This window comes from Monopterus albus, unplaced genomic scaffold, assembly GCF_001952655.1.
Source record: "Monopterus albus unplaced genomic scaffold, M_albus_1.0 scaffold166.1, whole genome shotgun sequence".
Taxonomy (NCBI): Eukaryota; Metazoa; Chordata; class Actinopteri; order Synbranchiformes; family Synbranchidae; genus Monopterus; species Monopterus albus.
Window position 1 is genome coordinate 112,560 of NW_018128046.1, and position 22,928 is coordinate 135,487.

General features: G+C 40.7%; 2 protein-coding genes across 3 annotated transcripts in view; both read left to right on the forward strand.

The window, feature by feature from the left end:
- The window catches only part of mios (missing oocyte, meiosis regulator, homolog (Drosophila)), a 14,129-nt gene extending 9,429 nt beyond the window's left edge, over nucleotides 1–4,700 (forward strand). For both annotated transcript variants that reach the window (XM_020615578.1, XM_020615579.1), the window contains exons 9-12: nucleotides 446–598; nucleotides 1,973–2,177; nucleotides 2,440–2,569; nucleotides 3,256–4,700. In XM_020615578.1, coding sequence (XP_020471234.1) covers nucleotides 446–598; nucleotides 1,973–2,177; nucleotides 2,440–2,569; nucleotides 3,256–3,346 — 579 coding nt within the window. In that variant the 3' untranslated portion in view covers nucleotides 3,347–4,700. The remainder of the gene's footprint in view (nucleotides 1–445; nucleotides 599–1,972; nucleotides 2,178–2,439; nucleotides 2,570–3,255) is intronic.
- A 1,002-nt stretch (nucleotides 4,701–5,702) lies between these two features.
- Nucleotides 5,703–22,928, forward strand: part of glcci1b (glucocorticoid induced 1b) — a gene marked incomplete at its 3' end in the record, with an annotated part of 25,798 nt that continues 8,572 nt past the window's right edge. The window contains exons 1-6 of the mRNA XM_020615506.1: nucleotides 5,703–5,860; nucleotides 6,001–6,371; nucleotides 11,318–11,463; nucleotides 18,709–18,798; nucleotides 20,931–21,053; nucleotides 22,418–22,555. Coding sequence (XP_020471162.1) covers nucleotides 6,065–6,371; nucleotides 11,318–11,463; nucleotides 18,709–18,798; nucleotides 20,931–21,053; nucleotides 22,418–22,555 — 804 coding nt within the window. The remainder of the gene's footprint in view (nucleotides 5,861–6,000; nucleotides 6,372–11,317; nucleotides 11,464–18,708; nucleotides 18,799–20,930; nucleotides 21,054–22,417; nucleotides 22,556–22,928) is intronic.

Here is a 22,928-nt window from a genome sequence, read left to right on the forward strand (position 1 = left end):
AGCAGGAACACGTTAAAAAACATGACCCCAAATACGAGGTTTAATGACTAAAATAAATTACTAAAATACATGAAATATGAAGACTAAATGGCAAAGACACAAGGACCTGTCTCATCTTGACACACATGCTAAAACATGTCTGTTCATTTCTAAAAGTTACAGTGATTATTCTTAGCTTGATTTTTGTTCTCCTGTTCTAGCGTGCTCCTGAAAAAGAGTACAGCCACAGTGCTGTTTGTGTACATCATCCGCCACATACTGTATATAGTAAATGCACTTATCTCACGTAGGTATACACAACATGTATACGTTCCACCTTCAGGGGTGGGTACAGGAAGAGGCAGGAAGGGTGAGACTTCTAGAAGCTATTGTGTGATTTGTTTTTTGTGACCTTGTTTCCCAAGGTGAAATAAGTCTAAGTACTGAAAAAATTCTCCCCGAACAGGGTTCCCCAGGGGAAGTGTTAAAGGACCCTCGAGTCCAATGCTGGATTGAAAACTACCGCAACCTGCTGGATGCGTGGAGGTTCTGGCACAAACGGGCTGAGTTTGACATCCACAGAGGCAAAATGGACCCCAGCTCCAAACCACTGGCTCAGGTAACCCCTATGTCAGGAGAAGATCCTGTCAGCAGTATTAATAGTGAATAACTATGTATCAGTGAAAAATTCTAAACATTAGCTACCCTCTAAAATATGAGGATTTGCTTCCTTCATTAGTTTTTTTTTTTTTTTTTTTTATTGTTTTCCATGAACAAAACAAGAACGTACACAAGGCCTCAGGAAAATAGCCACACATTTTTTCATAGATACTTTCCTACAGGTGCATATTTACATACACATACATGTTTATACATTGATGTGCCTGTATACACAAACCTGTCCAACCAGTCATTGTCAGTTTCCATTGAGTCTACTTTGCTGTTGTCTTCCTTTGGTATAGGGTCCATTTGTCCCATGTTTCCTCCTTTGGCTTTGTTGCAGTCTCGCTATATGCCTCGGTTTTTCCATCCAAATAGATTTATTTGGTCACCTGTATCCACTGTTCCTGATTTGGAGGATGGACCTTGCCCCTGTTCCGTCTTATAGCCTTTTTACAGGCCACTATTAATATTTTGACCAGGTGTCCGTCCTTTCGTTGCATGTATGTAGTTACATAAGGAAAGTAAAGAGATGACCATAGGAACAATATTGTTGCCATTGTTTTACATATTGTTTCCCAGAATTTGATTTTCTTTGAGCATTACCACAGTACATGGCCACGGCTAACATTTATAAATCCACATTCTCTCTAGCACATAGATTTTTTCCCCCCTCAAGTATTTACATCTTACCTTGGGCATTTTCTTTGTTTTATATCATTGTACAGTATATTAGTGGGTTGTGGACTGTTGATTAGACAATAATAGCAATTTAAAAACATAAAATTCGACTAACGGAAATTCTGATGAGCTTTGTAAAAAAAACAGTTTTAAGTATTAATAAAATAAGTTGCCGCCATATCTACTTGTCTTTGATATTGTTGTCACTGTAGGTTACTAGTTTGATAACATTTTTGGAAATGCTGTTTGTTGTCTCAGTAAAACAGCTTTAGAGTGTCTGTTTTCTGCTCTCCAGTTGTTGTCTTAAACCTGCGTTCTAGTTAAGTTTGTTTTTTCTCCTTTTACACTGGAGAAACTTGTTCTAGACACTATGCATGCTCTACTGTAATAGTCATTTATTGTAAAGTCTGCTCTTACAAATGTTTTTTTTGGGTGAGTATGAGTATACTGTAAGAAAAACCTGACACTACCTGACTGCATCACTGACATTCTAGTAATCACAGTTAAGCATTTTGGGATTATTGATGTATTATTTGATCATGTTCCCCTAAGAGATGAAATCCAGACAGCTGGCGAGTGTGTGCTTGTTGGTTTTCCCTTAATGCTCACTCTTCCTTATCAGCCGACCTTTGTGTTTGTACTTGTGCGACAGGTGTTTGTGAGCTGTAACTTCTGTGGGAAGTCCATCTCCTACAGCTGCTCAGCGATGCCTCACCAGGGCCGTGGCTTCAGCCAGTATGGTGTCAGCGGCTCACCGACCAAGTCAAAAGTCACCAGTTGCCCTGGCTGCAGAAAACCCCTGCCACGCTGTGCCCTCTGCCTGATGAACATGGGCACACCTGTTTCCAATTGCCCAGGTAAACCTGACGTTGTGTTGTATGTCGACAGATATGCAGCTGATATTTCCAGTAACAGACATGCATTGTGGAGCAGTGGCTATAATACTTAACTGAATGTGTGGACTTTGATCAGCATTTAGGGGCAGTTGCACCTGGGTGTATAACAGCCAGTCAGGTTCATTTATTGCTGTGATATCACTCACACTAAGGTTTATAGGTTTTCACATTTTACTGATTGTTATTACAGACTTATGGATACCTTTTTTTTTTTTTTTTGCAGGAACAGGGAAATCAGACGAGAAGGTGGACTTGACAAGGGAGAACAAACTAGCTCAGTTTAACAACTGGTTCACCTGGTGTCACAACTGCCGACACGGTGGCCACGCTGGCCACATGCTCAGCTGGTTCAGGTGGGACTCTCACTGGATGCTGCGCATGTGTAGATAATTTTCAGACACCTGTGAACATGCTTACTGCTCTGCATGGCTCCTGTTAATTGGATTTTTGAGTGTTCTATAAGTGTCAGTGGTAATATCTGTGCTTATCAGAAGTCCTGTTTTAAACCCAGAGTGGTCACCTGCCACCTCCAAACATTCCTTCTCTCTCTGACACAGTCATGGCAGGCAAAGTGATTATTCTGATCTATAAAAAGTCACTACGGGTCTTTATTATCTGCAACAAAATGTAAAGGTAAATGTAGCACTAAAATTGTGTTGAAGTTGGCATCCTCTTAAGAAGAATGGCTTCCTATTTCAGTATAAACTGACTGGTTAGGAGGTGATCATTGCACCGTCTTTGAGGGCAATGCTAATCTTTTCTTTTTCTTAAACAATAGCCTACTGTATATTTATCTACAAAGACAGTGTTGGATAGAAGTAATATGCCGGGACAAAACACTCATTCCCTGACTTTTTTCTGTGCATTGCATCACAAAATGCTTCGATAATCATTATTCTGGACAGGCAGTCTTCGGAACAGCTTCCAAAATTTTGAATGTTCTTGTTGCCAGGATGTTCTGCATTATCTGTTGTTTACACATTTCTTTCTTGTCTACATGAAACATCTTTTTAAACCCCCTGTCATGTGTCTGTTACAGAGACCACACTGAGTGCCCAGTGTCGGCTTGTACATGTAAATGCATGCAGCTGGACACCACAGGGAACCTGGTGCCTTCAGACAGCAGCTAAACAGGAGGAGCCTGACACCTTCTGAATCCAAACACCAGCCTGACACCAACCAGTGCAGGTTCACTGACAGCTGGACAAGGGACAAAGGATGCCAGCAGTGTCCATCTCTGAAGTTGCTGCTTGAATAGAGTTATGGCCTAGTGAATGTAACTATATGAAGAAGGGGATGTAGTGTGTGTTACCTATCTGACTAACTGAGTCAATGATAGAAGGGGAGCAAATGCATACTTGCTGCTCTTCTAATCAAAATCTCAATCAGGAAAAATGCAAGAGGCTCTGTTGTAATCAGCCTCCTTCAGTCTACCCTGAGCCAGGCTTATGGTGTTACTGTGATCTATTAAAACATTCAAATGTCCACTAACACATCAGGTTGTAATGATCTGGTCACAGGTGCCAATATGTCTGAGCTGTATTTTGTGGCTTGTGTTTTAATACGCTACTTAACATCCGTGTTTATCTTAAGAAAGAATCTTTGCGTACCTCATGAAAGCATTGTTTGCCATGAGGGATGGTACCTTGGGTGATGGAGCATAGTGTAGCACACAGTAACAACACTGTCTTGCTCTCTTCATGTTCATCTGTGCTGCTCTCCATCTGGCATTGTGCGGGAGGGCTTCCAGTGTAAGGGGTAGTTTTGGGGGGAAAGGACAAGGAATTGGAGAAGGTAGGGGTGGTGGAGGAGGAGGCTTTATTCACCAGCCCACTCCAGGCCTGTGGTCCATGAAAAAGGCTCCCCAGAAAACAGCAGCTGCTCGGCACTCTGACAAGACCCTCCAGATTGTTTCCCTCATAAAGAACCTCAGCTGCCGGAACACTATTGACTCAAAGAGAGGGCGAGAGAACAGACAGCCTGAGCCCAAACCCCCCCCCTTCCTACACATACACAGACTTGCCCTCCCTTTCTTTTTCCCTCTCTCTGCTGCCCAAATTGCACCCAAATCTTTACATACCACACATCAATCCAAGGATGGGCGCCGTCTGCAGGGGGATGGCTGTGTGTAAGCCACATTGTAAATATCTCTGCCACCCTCCCCGCTCAGTCACTAACCCAGGGAGGCATTGTAAGTGAGAGACACCCTGCACCAGAGCTGGCTAAATTACTTAGTCATGGAGTAGGGAGGAGGAGGTGAGGAGGAGCTGGGGTGGCACAGGAGCTACTGTATGCTGCTTTTATCAGGGTCTTTCCCGGTGTGGGAGGTTTTATAGGCCTGCATGGCCTTTTGTGAACCGTATTGGAGTGGAGCTGACAAATTGGCAAGCCGTGTAGCATCCCAAAAAACAGAGTGGCTGGAATTTCATCCTTTAAGTGTTTCTTGTATTTGCCTTTTAAATAAATTGTGACTGACAAATTGGAGCTCCATAGAATGGGGTGTTTTCCATAGGTTTGCAGGGTTTATTTTTACATTACTATGTTTCACAGACACAGATGATGTGGGTTTTCTATCGTGTGTATTCGATCTTGAGTAAATGCACTGAGTCTCACACATTATTCTTCCATGGGAGTCACAGACCATCAAAATATGCAACGATGGACACCTGGAAAAAATATGTATATAAATTTTGGCTTTCAGAACTGGAACCTTCTATCATATGACACAATCTTCCTCTGCAGATGGAGTATACCTAGTTGTCATGTAGTTGTAGATGTTCAGATTTCTCTATTTCCAAAAGGATTTATGGTCTGTGTTGGCTTAAAACATGAGATGAAATTCATTGTTTACCTTGGAAAACAGCAGCTGACCAACAATATTACCACAATCAGAATCCACTTTATTGGTCAGTGTAGGTGGAAGCATACCAGGAATCTGACTCTGGTTTTTAGTAGCTCTCAGTACACTTACCCACAATATCAGTAATAAGGTGAAACAGGTGAAAAGAGGAGAAAAAGGTTAAGCATAAATTTTCAAACAAATATATATGGTATTTAAATATGTTTGGGTTTTGGACAGTTGGTGGGACAAATCAAGCAGTTTGAAGACTAGATTAAAGGAATTGGTCGAGAAAGTAATAAGCAAACGAAGATAAGAAAAAAGCATCAGTTAGAACTCTAGAATAGCTGTTGCAATTAATTACTTTACAAGGTATAGTGAAACTCAAAAGAAAAGAACAGATTACTATGGCCAGTTATTTACTACATTTATATTAGTACTTTTTAAATAAAGCGACTAAATTCATGAGAAATATTTTGGCTGCACACACACGGTACTAATAACACATTGCTAACGTGATTGGCCGAAAGTACGTACCATAGACAGCCTTGCACCAATCAGCGATGTTACTGTACAACGCCACTGCCCAATCACAACCTCAGAAGTAGGCAGCGTAGCCCGCCTCCAGGCATCAGCCAGTAGTCTGGCTGAAAGAACTGTCATTTAGAGTGAGTGGACACGATGGGGAAGACTCAGCTGGAGCCAGAAAACACGAATTAAACATTTCAAAAAGTATCAAAATCAACTCTTAGAGTTACACGTGTCAGGATTACACCCTGCGTCGGCATGTGTTAGTATCTTACAGGTAAGTTTATCCCACAATTATGCGTTTTGGAGTTTTTTCTCTTCGAGTGCACGAGTTGAAATTTTAAAAAAGGAAGCTAACGTTTTTTGGCTAACAAGCTAATGTTTATCTTACCATTCCTCCACCACCTCCTCATCTAGAGAAGCAGAAACTTTGGCAGCACGTCTTTCTTGTTGCAGTAGAAACTACAGCCAGTTTCTGAGGATGTCAGCCCCCAGCAACTCACTTCAGCAGCCGAGAGTGAGACGCAACAATGCAGGCTCCCCCGGCTCGTTCAACAACAGCAGCTGCCGTTTGCACCCCATCCGTGCCACAGTGCCCTATCAGCTTCTGCGTGCGGGTCAGAGCAGTCCGACGCGGCCGCAGGCTCTTTGCGGAGGAACCACGAACAGCCGAGGCTCAAGTCCCCCTTCCAGTCCTACACTAACTTCAGGAAATGCAAATGCTAAGCAGAGACTGTCCCCCGAAAATAAGGACTCCTCCTGTCTCCCAGACTCTCCAGTATCCAGAGGTAAAAACACGCATTTCCACCTGGTTTGCCGTACATAGGCCAAGAAATTCCCTGTCACCACGTGCCGTTGTCCACTGATAACTTGTTATGGTAACTTTAGTTTTAGCCTAACTGATAGTTATAGAATAAAATGTGATTATTTTACATGTCTTAAAATGGCTCAGACATTATATTTGACGAGTTAGTCTAGGTATGGATAAAGGTTGGCACTTGATTTGCAGTAAGTTGATGCATTAACTATTTATCCTATCATCCATCTACAAGATTAGGCACCCATAAAAAGAATAGAGTGCACTTTTGGCTCTATTATTTCCAATGGACTTTTGACTGGAGAGAATTGGCAGAAAGACAGGCTTTCAGTTGTAGAAGGGGCCACGTCAGTTCCAGTAGATGCAGTGCTGAACATAAGGTCAGGTGTTGCCTATTTTGACCTCATACATACAGCAATACTTCCAGAGCATATTCTGTGCTTCGCCATGTGGCCTTGCACATGGATATCAGATGGAGGTGCTGTGTATTTTATGCCGTGCTCAGCTGCTCCTTTAGAAGTGATACAGCGACCAACTGAAGGAGGACATGAGAGTCCAAGCAGTCCTAAATACTTATTTTCCATATTTGACATCCTGTCCTGCCTAATATCTTTACCATGGACAGTTTTTTCAGACTGGTGGCAGTATTCTTTTGTAGGACAGAGCTACAGTTTCTGCTGGAAGAATACAACTTTTTCTGTAAACCCAGTGTTATCTATAAAAAACATGCATAGCCACATGCAGTACTATCTGGCATGTGTTGAAAGTACAGTACACTGTGATACAGAAGTGTCTTAAAGCAGTTTGTTTTTCAAGTATCTGAAGAGAAAAAGAGACTCCAAGTTCTGTTAAACACGGAGTATTTCTAATTCTGCTTCAGTTCCCAAGAAAAGCACCAGGTATTCTCACTGCAGTAGCAGTGTGCACTAACTGGATCGATGCTACCTCAGTTGCATTTAATAACTCCCCCCTCTTCAACCAAAATGGCAGCCCACTTGTCTCAGTGCAGTATGGTGGTTATTGTGGAGTTGGATATGGAAATTTACATTCAGTTCTGCTATTGAGTTGACCTCCAACCATGACCAGTGTACTGTGCAATGCAGCAAACAGTTTCTTCCACAACAACTGAGTAGACAGACTTACTAGGCACAACAAATTTCAGCCTTGTTTGAAAGGTCATTGGTGTGATTTCCCACCCCAGTGGCATGCCACACATGCCTCAGTCCTCTGAAAGAGACAATCTCTAACCCAGGTCAGTGTCCCATGTCAGTGGTGATGATGGAGACTTGACCCTCTTTCATAGCTGTGACCTCCCAGTCCAAACATATGAGAGGCCTCAGATGATGATGACTGTAATCATATGAATGAGGGGTTGGTGGCGACTACTAGCAGTCAAAAATACAAATTGTCATGTATCTTTCAGAAAGAAACAAGGAAAACAATGTGAGCATAATTTAGTCATCTTTCATTATAGCAGCCATCTTGATATGACTGAAGCAGTGGCCATTGCCCTTTGTAATTTCTCATTCACTGTAGTGCTTTGAACCCACTCACAGACATAATGCTTGCCATCTGGTGAGATATTTAGTCCAAAGTGCCTTACAGTAGCATGTTGGAGCCAGACAATAGCTTGGTTTCCATCGTAATGTGAAGTAAATCTTTTGAAAGTTTTTTTTTTTTTTTTGCAATTAGGTGTGTTTCCATCAAGTGTTTTGGAGTGGATAAACTTTTTTTTGTAAGATGATGGTATAAGCAACATTTCATAACATGGCTGTGATGATAAAAAAAAGTAGAGGTTATAAACTGGAAACAAATAAAAAAAACTGGCAAACAGAAAATGGACAGAGGTCAGACCAAATTATTTTCAACTGGGCAGCTCGTACTTGTCCTCTCTGCCATGTTCACAGGTATCTGCAGACAAAGACAAAAAAATGCTGAGATCATGTCATGGGAGTTCAGTGTTCGCTACGTCAGAACTTATTCGACAAATGTGTTTCCATCTCTCATTTTGCACATTAACTTAGATTAATAAATTAAGTTAGAGGATTGGTTTATTTATTTATTGAGCTTTGGTGTTTCCATCGCCTTTTTCTGATGCAGTACTTCAAAATGTGCATGGAAACCCAGCCAATGTGATAATGGACTGCACTAATGTTAAAACAGTTCAGATCCTAATGATGGACAGATTTAAGTGTGTTATATTCCACATTATGACCCATTAGGTTGACCAGTGTGACATTCTCTTACAACACTGTCCAAACAATGAAAGTCCTGCTCTCTGTCACGGTGCCAGCTGTGCTGAAATGTTTCTTGTCACCCATTCGAACAGCAGACTAGGACCAAATGTGAAAATGAGCACTGCTGTGTGTTTTCTGTAGTTTTTAATCAGCCTGCACACAAAACTGTGAAACATGTTGCAGTGAACCTTAAAGTTTATGTGGTAAATTAGCTAATTCTTCATTTCTGATTTTTAAAATGTGAAATTATTAACCATGTTAGCATACCTTCCTCATCCATGTAGATTCACTCAAAGTAGTCAGTGCTAGTTGTAGAAGATACCCACTGGACTGAGGGATGTTTATATAACTAACAGGGTGAGGGAGAGATGCTAAAATGCAATTTTCCTCAAACACATTTTTCAGCTTGAGGAGCTAGTGGTTGAAGAGATTCCTCCATAACTGAATGATTAGGCAATTTTATTTGAGAAAGAGGCATGTGCATTATTTTGGGTTCATTTGTATAATGCCAAATCATAACAAAACTCATCCCAGGACACTTTACAAAGTAAAGTTATTAAGACTGCAGTTATTAATATGGAGGGAAAATCCCAACAAACCCCCTTCAGCAGCACTTAGCGACAGTAGAAACCTCAAACAAACCCCGGCTTTTGGTGGGCGGCCTTCTGCCTTGGCCGATTGGGGTGAGTGAACAGAGGAGAGAGGGAAAAAAAGCAACAAGACACAACAACAAACGAACACTGGGCAGGTTGATGTGGCTGGTAACTGCTCATCAGAAACATAGAGCTCCAGAGCCAGGGCAACCTGTAGGAAGGTACAGGGAGAAAGAGAGGACACACTACGGGGGAGAGGAGATGCACAGTAGTGGTGGCATATAGATGTACACACACAGAGAGAGAGAGAGAGAGAAGGGAGCATCATGGGGGGAATCCAGCAGTCTAGGCCTATAGCAGCATGTATGTGGTATACTGATTAAAAGTTTAATAAACATTTATATTATTTGATAATATCAAATTGATATACAGTTCTACACCCTTCATAAGTACTTTTTGTTTATAAAATGGCAATGACTGATTATTTACTGTGGTTGCTGATGAATTCTTCACTGGTCAACTACCTGAGTAATCAACTGTGTGTTAAAGTGAATCAAAACCCCTACCAGGTTAGCTTTAGCATCAGCTAAAACTGTAGTTTCACTTAATTCCGCATTTCTTAGATACCCAATGACTTTTGTTCTGAAACCATTAGCTAAGCTTTTCATGTTTTCCTTCAATCAGTGTCATGGGGACTTACTGGAAACTGTTCTGCTACAGTTTACTGATTTGGCCCACGTGCTTCTGACCTACTGTTAATAAACCATTACTTTATCCCTGGAAATGTGGAGACGTTTTCACAGCTCGTGGAAGGGAAAAGCTTTCTAAAATTCAACCTGAAAATATTTCTTTAATATTAGACACCCCTTACTTAACCCTGAAATTAGCAGATGGACTGCTTTGGTCTCTTGGCTGTTTTACATTATTTATTTTTCCTCATCAGGAGATTATTCTAGTTTGGCAAGTGGGAAGTCGATGGAAAATAACCACAACCTCGCCTTTTGAGAGTGCTGGCTTGGCCTGTATCAATGCTGATGGAAATTTAGCGTGCTTCCTTTGTCTGTAATGCTTCAGGGAATTTTACTGTAGCCCAATAAGCTATCTTAGGCAATACTTTTGGGTGGGTAGGCCTGTGTTTTCTATGAGCAAAGAACAACAATGAATGGCTATGTAGTTCTACTAGGAGAGAGGTGCCTCATGTTGATAGCTTAGTGTCTCTGTTCATTTTGCAAAGGTCTTAACCTTTGAAAAGAGGGGTTTCTTTTTGATACAGAAAGTAAGAAGCCTTAATTTACTCTTCATAATCAGTGAAATCGAGGCTAATGTATTTAATCCAGTTCTTGGTGCAACCTCACACTTCTCAGCTATTGTCTTTTGTATTTGCATTTTTATTTTTATTTTTTAAACTGCGTGTCACTGCAGGAATGTTGAGTAGATGCAGGCAGTATTGATGTGCATTGCGGTGTGGTTGTTTATGAGTTCTTATGTGGGTGGTGTGTGCTTCAATACTCTGGCTCACAGCAGACTGCTCTCATAGCATCAGATATTCCTGCTCAGCCATTTCCATTTTCTTCAGGCTTCAGCCCTCAAGCTTGCTTTTTGCTCACCACTAATACTCAGTAGATTAGAAAAACTGTCCACCCAGTTCTGGTCTAATAAAACATTGTAACTTGCAGTGGTTAACAGAGGTGAGGGAAAGTGTTTTTTGAAAATATTGTCCAACCTTTTTTAGCCAGTAATCTGAGTAAGAATTTTCTGTAATTGAGTAAAATATAGTTCCATTCTTGCAATGCGAATATCTAGCTACAATCCCTTTTGAGCTCTTACTACAACATAGTTTTAGAAACCAGGCCAAGGAAACAAACCCTCAGTCCTTGGCTACATAGTTGCACTAAGATTTATTACACAGTGACATTTTACTACTGAATATTGAAGTTGGTGTTATTGACACAGTCATGGAAGTTGCCTCATCAAATGTCAAAGATGCCTCAGGGTGTCTGGAAATATTGTTCACTAGGTAGTGACACATGCGTGGGTGTATATGTGCATCTAATCCTGTTTTCTTTATTTTTCTCAATTCACAACAGAAAGAGCCAAGCTACAGGTTCGAGGATCCAGTTCTATCAGGCGGACGTCTTCTCTGGATGCCATCACAGGGCCATACCTCACTGGTCAGTGGCCTCGCGACTCCCATGGACCCTACCCTTCCTGTATGAAAGACAAAGCCACACAGGTACTTATCATTCAGAGAATCATAGCTTCACTTTAGACCTGTAGGGTCTATAATAGAGGACAAGCTGCTCTTTTTGGTGTGTTTTTCTTCATTATGTATTCCAATTTCTTTCTTCAATGCAACTTAACTTAAATGTGGCACTCCTGAAGGATACTATAACAAGCCTAAATATTTATGATATATCCACCACTTCTAAGAATCTTATTTAATCCATTGTTTTGGCTCGTTGGATGGGTCTAAACACTACAATATCCATGAGACTCTGCCACCATTGCCCTGGACAAGAAGCCGTTCAGAGCTGTGAATCAGAGATGTAGTCAAGTCAGACTTTGTGAAGAAAAGCTGCTGAAGTCATCCAAAATTAAGCAAAGATTGAAAGTAAATTTGTCTAAAATTGTATTGCCAATATTTAGTGCAGTGCATGTCACAGAATTTTAAGCTTGGTGGGGTCCCCCCCCCCAAAAAAAACTACCTTAGGAGTTGCATTTATGTTCTCCCCCTACATTTTCATATAGAGTTTTGTACCTTTTGACATTTTATCAATGAAGCAAAGGTTTTCTTACTCAATAGTTCATCTTTTTTTCCTGAGAGTTTTTCCAGTAGTTTCATGCTGATCCAAGCCATAAAAGTGCTCCAGATGTGAGCCACATAACATTGTGTATGGGAAAAATAATTTGGGCTTTTTGCTTATGTTACCAGGGGCAGCATACAGTAGATGGCTTCACTCACTTGGAATTGCAGTGCAACTCATGTTTTTTCTTTAATGTTCATATAATAAGAATATTACAGCATGTTTACATGTACATACAAAATACTGTAAAGTGTAGGAGAATCCAATGTTCAGGAGGGCATGTATGAGGAAAAAGCTCACTGCACAACAATGACCAGGCTGAAGTTGTGTATGGTCTGCTTTTTTGTTGTCAGTTTAACGTTTGACACAACAATGGAGCCTTCATATATCACACTGTTCTAAGGCCATATGGGCCACCCTTGGGTTAGGAATACATGAATTCACCTCTCACTGTCACCTCTCTCCCAGAAAATCATAGTATTTAGGACTTTGAAAGTGTTGTTTGTTGGTTTTTGTCACAGTGGCTGGTGAAGGACACAGACTTCCAAACAGTGACCAAAGGTTTTCTGTTATTGGTGCCAATGCAGACTTAATAGACTTGATGTAAATGGTGGAAAATTCCCTCACACACACCACATTTTAATACATTAAACACTTAAAACATAACACTTAACAGTGAAAAAGATGTATGTATGGATTTAGCCTGACTACAGTATTCTTGGATAACGGCCCCACACCCGATCACCCACTAATCTTGCCGTGTGACTGGTGGCTAAATGCAGTTTTTCTCAAAGAGCTTAATTTTTGGGGGTGGGGTTTTGGGGTGAGTTTGTGTTATGAAAGAAAACTGAATATGTATGATCTTGACAATGACTACTCCCTCTTTGCTAAGAGAAGCCTTTCATGTGTCTGAATGAAAACCGCCAAGCCTCATTTACATGGGCTTCATCCCTTTAACCCCTCATTCGCCTTGCATTTCTTTGTGTGCAGGCTGAGGAAGTGGTGAGAGGGCCTTGCAAGGTTTCTTCAAGTGGCTGTATGCAGAGTAAATGCCTCTAATTATAGGGTTCCTGTGCAGCTCTGGAAAGACGTGACACTTATGGAAAAATCAATTTGATGATCATCAGGTCTTGGGGAAAAAAAAGTTGCAACACAAATACAGAGCGGTCTCACTTACCTATGTACCTACAATTTTTGGCATATTATATTTGTCTGTGTTAAATTGTGATATGGCCTTGTATATTTCCCAGACATTATCAGCAAACATATGATTGAAGGCTGACCTGTAGGAAAATCTAGCCAAGAAATATTTTGAGGGAAAACATCTGGCTATGTTGTAATAATATGGGAGAGTGTCACGTACTTGACAACCCTTGAGCAATTAAATGCACAAACTCCCTCTAGGATAGTCAGAGACCACTTCCTGTTAACAAGCTATGCCTGGACTTAGCTCTTTTTATAAGACGAAAGCAGCAGACAAAAGATTCCTGGCCTCTTTTGTTGTGCACTGCACAAGTTGAAGACAGCCTCTCCTTTGAGCTGTAATGTAGCCCTGCATGGAGGTGAAGTTGTTTGCACCTGTCCCTCAGCTTGTAGCTGAGGCGAGGAGAAATCCCACTGCTTGCCACCTGGCTCTCGTGGCTGCACAGCCCGCCTGCCTTTTGTGTGGGAGTTGAGGAGCAGAGGGTCCATACATATGCTAATCACTGTTCTGGGATAGGTCTCTATGCCCTAGGCCTTGTGGACACAGAACACAGAGAATGTCTATATGAAGATTAGGCCCTTGACACACCAAACGGACCTCAAAGAACTAGCACCAACAAATGCAGACTGATCAAATGGTGTGTGTCGCCTCACGTCTTCTGTTGCACTGGAACACAACACAAAAGCTGCAGCTGACCACTAACATACATGTTAGGAAATAGCTAATCAGTAGTCTGATTTTGTTATCTGAATAACATGACAAAGACAAACATACCAAACTAGTCTGCTGTTTGTTTGCTACTGTGAATCTGCTTAAACCATTTTATTTTTGGCCTGGAATATGAATTGAGAATATATCTGGTAAGGTTTTGTTTACCAAATATCAGTGTTACCAGACTCTCAAATGCTTAAAGTGGGCGTGCTGTTGCCAGACATCAACTTTGTGTGTTAGGGCTTTTAGATACAGTTAATCCTACTAGTGCTTTTATTAATATGCTATGCTATCACAGGTGATCCAGTACTACTACTCCACATTTGCCTCCTATGATGTGTATGTGCATGTTGTAGATCATTGGTTTACCTGAATATACATTAATCCAGTTTGAAGCACGAAACGAAGAGACAACAAACACCCTTTGAGAGATGAGCATCAATTTTCTGGAATGCTTGGTGAGTTTGAGGCGTGCATGAGTAACAGATACACAGTCATCCCACCTAATCAGAAGGCATGTTCTCAACATCTTTAAACCTCACCAAATGATAGCCGTAGCACTTTGCTCGCATGTCTCGACATGCAACCTAAACAAACCAGCACAAATTCCACTGCAATTCTGTTGAAGCCCAGTCATTATTTCCTGCTTTGGAACAGAGCTGGATTCTTGAGGATGTTGCCTGCATGTAACCTTTTGGGTGGGAGTTGTAATGGGAAGTAAGCTGCAGGCTATGGTAACTGGGTTTTTATCTATACAGCAGTACATTATCAGTCAGCACCTGGCACACAAGTTTAAAAAGTACACAACTCAGGCCGGACGTTCAAGATCTAGCATGATGAAAGTGCGCGCGAGGTAAATAAAGGTGGGTGTTCTAGTTAACAGACAGTGGTTTTTTTTTTTTTTTTTTTGTGGGGGAGCACAGTCAATAAAGTAAAATTGCCTCTGCAGTCACTTTAACTGTCTGAGTTCTATTCCAAATTAAGAGATCCACAAAGAAAAATATACCCCCTGACCTCGACTCCTATGGCCTGTTGTTATTGTTAAAGTAATTTGCATTCTTGACACATTAAAACTAAAACATGGAATAATATGAAGAGTAACTTGCATCTGAAGCATTAAGTGTTTGGGAGTGAACTCACAAGCTGTTACTTGTTTAACCCCTGGCTAAAGTGCAAACAGCTGTCATCATACTGCATTTGCTGTTTACAGTTTTAATGTTTTTTGTATACTGAAAATTGATCTTGCTTTTAACACAGATGTAAGCCTTGCCACTCTTAAATCAAAAAGGATTAATTTGATTTAATGTTCATGGAAATGAAAAAACATGTCCCAGGAGATGATTGAAAATATTACAGTACTTAAAAAGCCATTCAGTGCAGTTATTTTCTTTTTTTTTTTTTACCATGTCCCATAACATAGCTGTGTCCAGTCAAAGTGACAGTGAACCCCTTACCCTGAACCCTTCCATTTGTTCTCTTGATTCTCAAGCTACATTCTTGTGCTTTGATTTCAGCCAGTACTGCGCAGCCCTATGAAAAACTGCACATTGCACTAACTGCCAAATAAAAGCGTTTCCCATTTCACTGAGACATAAGCAGCAAGTAGCATGCCTACGTGACGTCATAGAACATCTGCGAGAACTTAGTTTTTCCTCAACAGCTAAGTCCACAGTTCCATAAAGTCTATCTGCCCTTTTATCCTCAGCAATCTGTATTCTGCATAAATGGATTAGGCTGCAGCATCAAGTCCCTAATGCTAAAGGCTAGCTACATCTGCCATCCAGTGTGGCCAAGCACAGTGGTTCCTTTATGACAGCACAAGTGCCCATTTAATTTGCTGTCCTTTTCTGCCAAAACCAGTGCCAGCAAGCCACTGCAGACTGCTTCACGGGTGTTCCTCATTATTCTGTGTGATCTTCCATATTACAGGGCAAGGATTGTGTGTTAGTTGGAGAGTCATAGAGGATTTTTTGTTTATGTGGGGGCAGACATAAGGCAGTGTGAAGCCACTGACATTTAAGATGTTTTGTACTACTATGCTCACAGAAAAAAGCTGAAGAAAATGTGAGATGTTTGAGGTCCAGAGGCACTGTTGATGTGCATAATCTAGGGGAAGTATGTGGTTACAGACAACTTTATGAGACGTTCTCAGTCTTTCTGTTTTTGCATATATTTACATAATTTAACCATTTCCTTATTTATTCAGTAAATATGTGATGAGTGTCTAGTATATCACGTTTTCTTACTGGTGTACTAACACTACCTTTCTTTGTAAACTTACTGACTTGGTGTAAGCCTAGTGTTATGCAATGCATATTCTGCTAATCAGAGTAGTCTGTAGGCTAAAGAGCAAATTTGTAGACTTTTACTGCTCCAGGTGAAAAGGTGGAAACTCCTTGGAGGGAAACCAACATCAGCTACAAGTAAATGTCACCTGTGGTTGACAGAAATGTTATGTTAGTAGGATATCATACTGTATATGACTTTGGTAGCCCTGTAATCAGTTCTTTGAACTATGTTTGGCTAATTCAGTGATTTATTGGAATGAACTAGTCAGTTTTGCCTGTAGACAAAAAATGTTTCGTGCCCTGCCACAGATGCATTTATTGTAACCCAGCCCTCTAATACAAGGCAATCAAACATGCTGTGACTTTTGTTTTCCCATTGAGTGTAGTTCTTTCCTCAGGGATGGTATCGTATGACTGTTTTCTTCATTTTCATTGATTCCAGATTTTCAGCATTATTTTTGAACACACGGCACTCATTGTTGCTTTCACTCACATTTTTCTCAACTGTTTATCCAGTCATTTTACATTTTAGGAATTTAGTTAATGATCATATCCTGAGTGACTTCACAGTGAGGACTGCATTAGCTATTAAACTCCTTAATCAAGGGCATTTCATGTGTTTGAGGAGAGGTCATAGTATAACCTTTTAGCTTCCCACTTGCCTTTTGTTTACATTTTTACTACTATATATTGCATGTACAGTAGGTGAAGTTGTATTTGCTTTTATGTAGAAATGCACCAATTTGCAGTTTTCTTGCCCCCCCCCCAAAAGGGTGTGTGTGACCTGCCGATTCCAATTTTCTTTCTAAGAACTATAATTGACAGAATACACACATCTTTAATGAAAAATTGAATTGTAATAAGTTTTACATTCTGTTTTACAAATTTAAAAAAAAACAACCTTCCAACTAAAAATGAAGTTCCATATTTATACTTCTCCAAATATGAACAGTTGCAACGGGTAATAGGTCTGTTACTACAGAGCACACAGTTCCCTTTTTTTGTGTGTGTTAATTTGCATTTGCTGCGTTTTACCACGGGTTGGATACACTGTACATGCATTTCACATGTAGCCAGTAATTCCTTCATTGTGTACTGTTTGTCAGAGATTTGGAAATAGTTTTGTTCTCCAAGGTGTTTCTGTAGCTCCTCCTGTGTGCTCTTTGTACACCAAGCACCTCCAGGCTGTCAGTGAACATGCGCCTGGTACAGACACGAGGGCGAGCCTCGCTCGAGGTGCATGTGTTAAACTTTTGGTCTGTGTCACTGCGTGTGCATTGTGAACTGTCGTACTGGAAATTTGGGAGTGATCGGCCAGTCGTCGGTAAAGGGCAATCACACTGAAAACCAGCCATTTCTTGTCTCTGCTGATCGATTTGGCGCATCTCTGGTTATATTTAAATGTCTTTGTGTACAAGTAATTTTTAAAAAACAAATTTGAATGTGCAAAGAAATGCATAAAAATAACAAGAATTAACATATAAAAAGGGCTTCATTAGGGAGCTACATCTCTGATATTTGAAGTGTTTATGCTTTGTTAAAAAGGCCATCCTGACTTGCAAACAAATTTTAGACACTGCTCTATGGTTAATGTTAGGCTTTAATGTGTTCTGTATACTTATACTTTTGCATCCACACAAACACACAATAGAAATGCATGTTCGTACTCTTTTACAGAAGTACATCATACGTTTTGTGTGGCCACAATTTCTTAACAGTACAGTACATTTGGGGCATGTATCAGCAGCATGAGGTGTGTGTGAAATGATTGAGTGAGTGATGAAGCTGAGTAACATTGTGTCAAGATGTACAGGCGGGTGACAAATGAAAGTAGAAAGCAAGTTCAGTTGTACCACATGCCCCAGAACGGCTTCAGTGTGCCTTGGGGTGACTAACCAGAAGGTTGGCAGTTCAGTTCCTGGCTTCTCCAGTCCACATGTTGAAGTGTCCTTGAGCAAGGCGCTGAACCCCAAGCTGCTCTTTGTGATATCACTGGTGTGTGCGTGTGTGAGCTTGGTAGTGCAAATGGGTGAATGGTGTGAAAGCGCTTTGATTGTGCATGCAATGCATAGAAAAGCGTTAAAGTATAAGGCCATTTACTGGAGGGATGAACACATTCATCCAAAACATATTCCCTCATTTACTGTTTTGATGATAGTGGTGGACAAGCTAACACATCGGCCTAGAATCTCCCATCGCATCATTTTCATACTCCTCAAACCATTCAGTGCCCTGTTGTGCCCAGTGTTTGGGGGTGCGGCCGTCCTGGAAGAGACCACCTTTATTCAAGCGTTTTCTTTAATTTGTCACCCATTGTTATGTTTTTCTGTCTCAGACTCCAGGTCTCTGGATTGATGAAGGAGCAGAGCAAGGAAGTCCTCACCAGCGGTCAGCCTCGTGGGGCAGTGCAGACCACTTTATTCAGGCTTTTTCTTTAATTTGTCACCCATCGTTATGTTTTTCTGTCTCAGACTCCAGGTCTCTGGATTGATGAAGGAGCAGAGCAAGGAAGTCCTCACCAGCGGTCAGCCTCGTGGGGCAGTGCAGACCACCTCAAAGAGGTAGATTTGCCCATCTAAACCTCAGTCACAGCTACTTCTGACAACAAACACCACAGACTATGGTTTAAAACTGTGGGAAATGTCAACAATCTGACACTAAATAGGCCTGACTAGTCTAAAACAGTCACACAGCCAAATTCAAGAGCATGTTTTTGTCATTTTTGAGGTCCATTCCATTTACTCAAAATGTGTTTTATTTGTCAGAGTCTGAGGTCAGCCTAAATATTATGCTCCTTTAAGTTGGTTTCCACTCCTGTGTATTTGCTGGGCTTGGTGGCCAACCAGCACACCACATGGAGCTGTTGGGTCTCCAGCTCTCCAGACCACAGTCTATATTTAACTTCCTTCTTCCCTCTGTTTTCCACTCCAGCTGCACCCTTGCATCTCATTTTGGCCTGTTATTGAGAGTGCAGGAGCTCCTCTCAAGGGTGAAGGAGCCATATTGTTTCCTCCTCAGCATATGCTGGGTGAATTGACTGAGGGCAACTCATGCTACTTAAAAGCTTAAAAGCTGGCCTGCACTCATATTTTTCAGTTTCCAGCACAAGAGTGGTCCCAAACGCACAGATGTGATGGGTTGATCAGTAAGAAAATGGTTCAAAACCTTTTTTACAAATTCATAAGTAGACTTGAGTGTGGTTAAAATACATTCTTTTAAAGACCCGGTCACACAACTGCATTCTATACACTTTGTGGTCAGAATGTCAAGTGTAGTGTGACTGAGGTTTGTAATAATTTCAAGTTTAAAAGACACACGCATGGTAGGTCAATAATGTGATGTTCTTTGGAACCAACAAGCTCTGCCTTGACTTTGTCAGCCATATGCAGTTTGGCCAGACTATGGTTATGCTTGTCTAATCATGCTAGATGCATAATGGTAGATCCTGATGCTCAAGAATTACATTATACTCACACTGTTATGGACACGTTAAGAGGAGATGTGGAAGTGTTCATTAGACATGGTGTGGATATAAACTACCTGTAGTCACATTGTACTGCAGCAAAGTCAACAGCTGTAAAGTGGAGTTAGGAAGTGATGTACCTTAATAAATACAGCCACAAGAGATGCATAAAGTGTATTCTCATAAATTCTAAGTATTGGAATCAATTTCAGAAATCGCTTTCAGGTGTAGGACACGTTCTACAGACGATTGGCCTGAACATTTGATAACCAAGCATATCCAGGAAAACCTCTTTCTCATCCTCTGAGATGACATTAGGATTGCCTGGACTTGTCATTATGAACTCCTGCTGTCACTCATTGAATGTAGTGAACTGTGTTCTCGCTCTCTAACGTCTGCGATTACATGTGTGGGAGGACATGTATGAAAAGAGTGTCTTTTTGTTGACTGTATTGCCAGGATTAGAATTGAATACCACACCTTTGTCTGCATAGTACAACTGTGTCTGTTAGGCTCACAAAGGTTATCCTGTTTTTTAGACTGATACTGGGTCAAATGCAGAAACACCCGGTGACTTGCAGGAACTGGTTTCATCATCAGGCTTACAAGGCTGATCATGCATATACGCCCTATACTAGCCTGCAACAATATTCAAATCAAGTTAGTTGTTTTTGGTGTACAGAGAAGAAAACCTACCAGCCATCCTACAAATATTGAAAAGTAAAGAACAAATATTAATTTGACAGAGTGCACACTTTTATTGTAGGTGCAAACTATCATTGTTCTGCCTCCTGCTGCAAGGTGGTGGAACCATTACATCAATAACAAAAAAGATTCAAACAGATTTCAGAGCTGTTTGGGTATTGTCATATGACTTTATTTCTAGGTCAGCAGTTAAATGCATGGGAATAGAGCAGTTGTTTGTTTGATTAGTCCATCAGAACATTAATCAGCAACTACCTGAGTACTTGATAATAAGCTATAATTTTTAAAGCAAAAACAGTTTCCAGATTTTCAAACATGAGAATTTGTTTATGTAATAGCATAGTAATAAATTGAATATATTTGGGTTTTGCACTGCTAGGCGACAAAAGATATTTGAAGAAGCCTGGTGGGACTTTATTTATTTCACTGAGAGGGAAAGTTAGTCACACGTTGACAGAAATATTCCCTCAGTGGCTCAACTGTGAGATGTCATTTGCTGAAGTGATGTTACGTTTCTTCCAACAGATTGCTAAACTGAGGCTGCAACTGCAGCGCAGCAAACAGGTCGGCCGGCAGAACAAAGACAGGGAGCAGAGCTCACTGCAGCTGCCGCAGCAGGCGCAGCACAGCACTGCATGCCAGCCTCAGGTGAGTTATTCTTGTCAACATTCATGTCTTGCTAAACCAAGTCACCAACATGCTCTTATCAAGTGGAAACATTAACTCCGACTTTGGTAATGCAAGATTTTACCGACACCAGTAATATGATAAGGTAGCTTAGCAGCCAAACAGGAAAAGACAAATGAAGCAGATGGTGACCAAGCCATATCAGTTTTTGAAGACAAGAGAACTGATTATGAATATACCTTAGATAAAGAAAGATAGTTTTTTTTTTTTGCGTTACTCTGTTAGCAGTTGCAAGTTACTTATTTATTACATTATTTTTTTTATTGTTATAAAGCTGTAGGTTATTAGCAATCTAATTATTTCTCAATACAGAAAAATTGTAGTGACCATTTGATGGATAGGTGTAGAGTGAAAGTGCTGTACTTCTATTTCAGTGTGGTATTTGTAGACTTGTGTATAGGCCATATTTAATCATAAGTGTATGATGTTGTATGTTGCATAGTATTGGACTGAGGAGGTTTAAATAATCAGTCCCCATTCTGACCAGTTGTGTCAGAAGGAGAAGGGAGAGAGGAGAGTAGGGATGTGTTTGGGCATGCCCCATTCTCTCCTTATTTGCAGTTCATTCATTAACAGATACCAGGCAACAGCAAATACCAACCACTGTGGGAAAATTAATATAAACAGCGATATGTTCTGCCCCATACCCATCTGTGGAAGTTCACAATAATGGGTGTACGTTTGTTCCCCATGACATTCAATCCCACATCAGTAACATATTTAATCTGAATGCCTCCAGCCATTCAGCATCTCATGAAAACAGATCAGGGGCAATATCACAGATCCTGCTGTTACAGATTCTAACACATAAGCAGTGTTGTATACCAAACTGCTCAATCCAAAAGAATTGTGTAATGAGAGCGAGGGTTATACAGTCAGGGAAAAAATTATTTGAACCCCAGCTGATTTTGTAAGTTTGCCCACTAACAAAGAAATGGTCAGTCTACAATTTCAGTGGTAGGTTTATTTGAACAGTGAGACACAACAATAACAAAAAAAATCCAGAAAAATGCATTACAAAAAAAGTTATAAAGTAATTTGCATGAATGAAATAAGTATTTGATCCCTTATCAGTCAGCAAGATCTCTGGCTCCCAGGTGTATTTTATACAGGTAACGAGCTGACATTGGGAGCCCTCTCAGCTCGTTACCTGTATAAAAGAGACCACAGAAGCAATCAATCAATCCAGATTCCAAACTCTTCACCATGGCCAAGACCAAAGAGCTTTCCAAGGATGTCAGGAACAAGATTGTGGACCTACACAAGGCTGGAATGGGCTACAAGACCTATATATTTTCACTTATTTATTTATTATTTTTTTCCAGTACAAAGGAAGTTCATCAGCTGTATCAACAATCCCAGTGCCAAAGTCCCTCATTTGCAGGGTGCCAAGCAGTGTGGAGGGCATCAACCATGAGCTAGAAAATGTGTTTATCAGGGAGGACTGGGAACAGGGGATACAGGTATGTGTACACAGACCAGCAATGGGCTAAACAGTGTCTAAAATAATTTAAAGTACTGTTGAACTGCAAATCGGTGAGATTAGTGCATAGTACAGGTTTAGTTTGCTTGCACCATATCTCATAAATTTAGCTGACACTGCCTGGTCCTGCCTTTGTCCTTTTCAGTAAAGTCTTTTGTCCCATTTGCGTTAAATGATAGATTCATGACACATCGTGTAGACGGTAAATACAAGGGGGAAAAATGTTTAGCCATTTACAAGGTCAAAGTGTTTGTCATATGCACAGTTAGGAAACGTGTTTCCCTGTACAATGAAATTCTTACTTTGCCGTCCACATGAATGCCACAAAATACAAATGAAATATAAAGTAGATA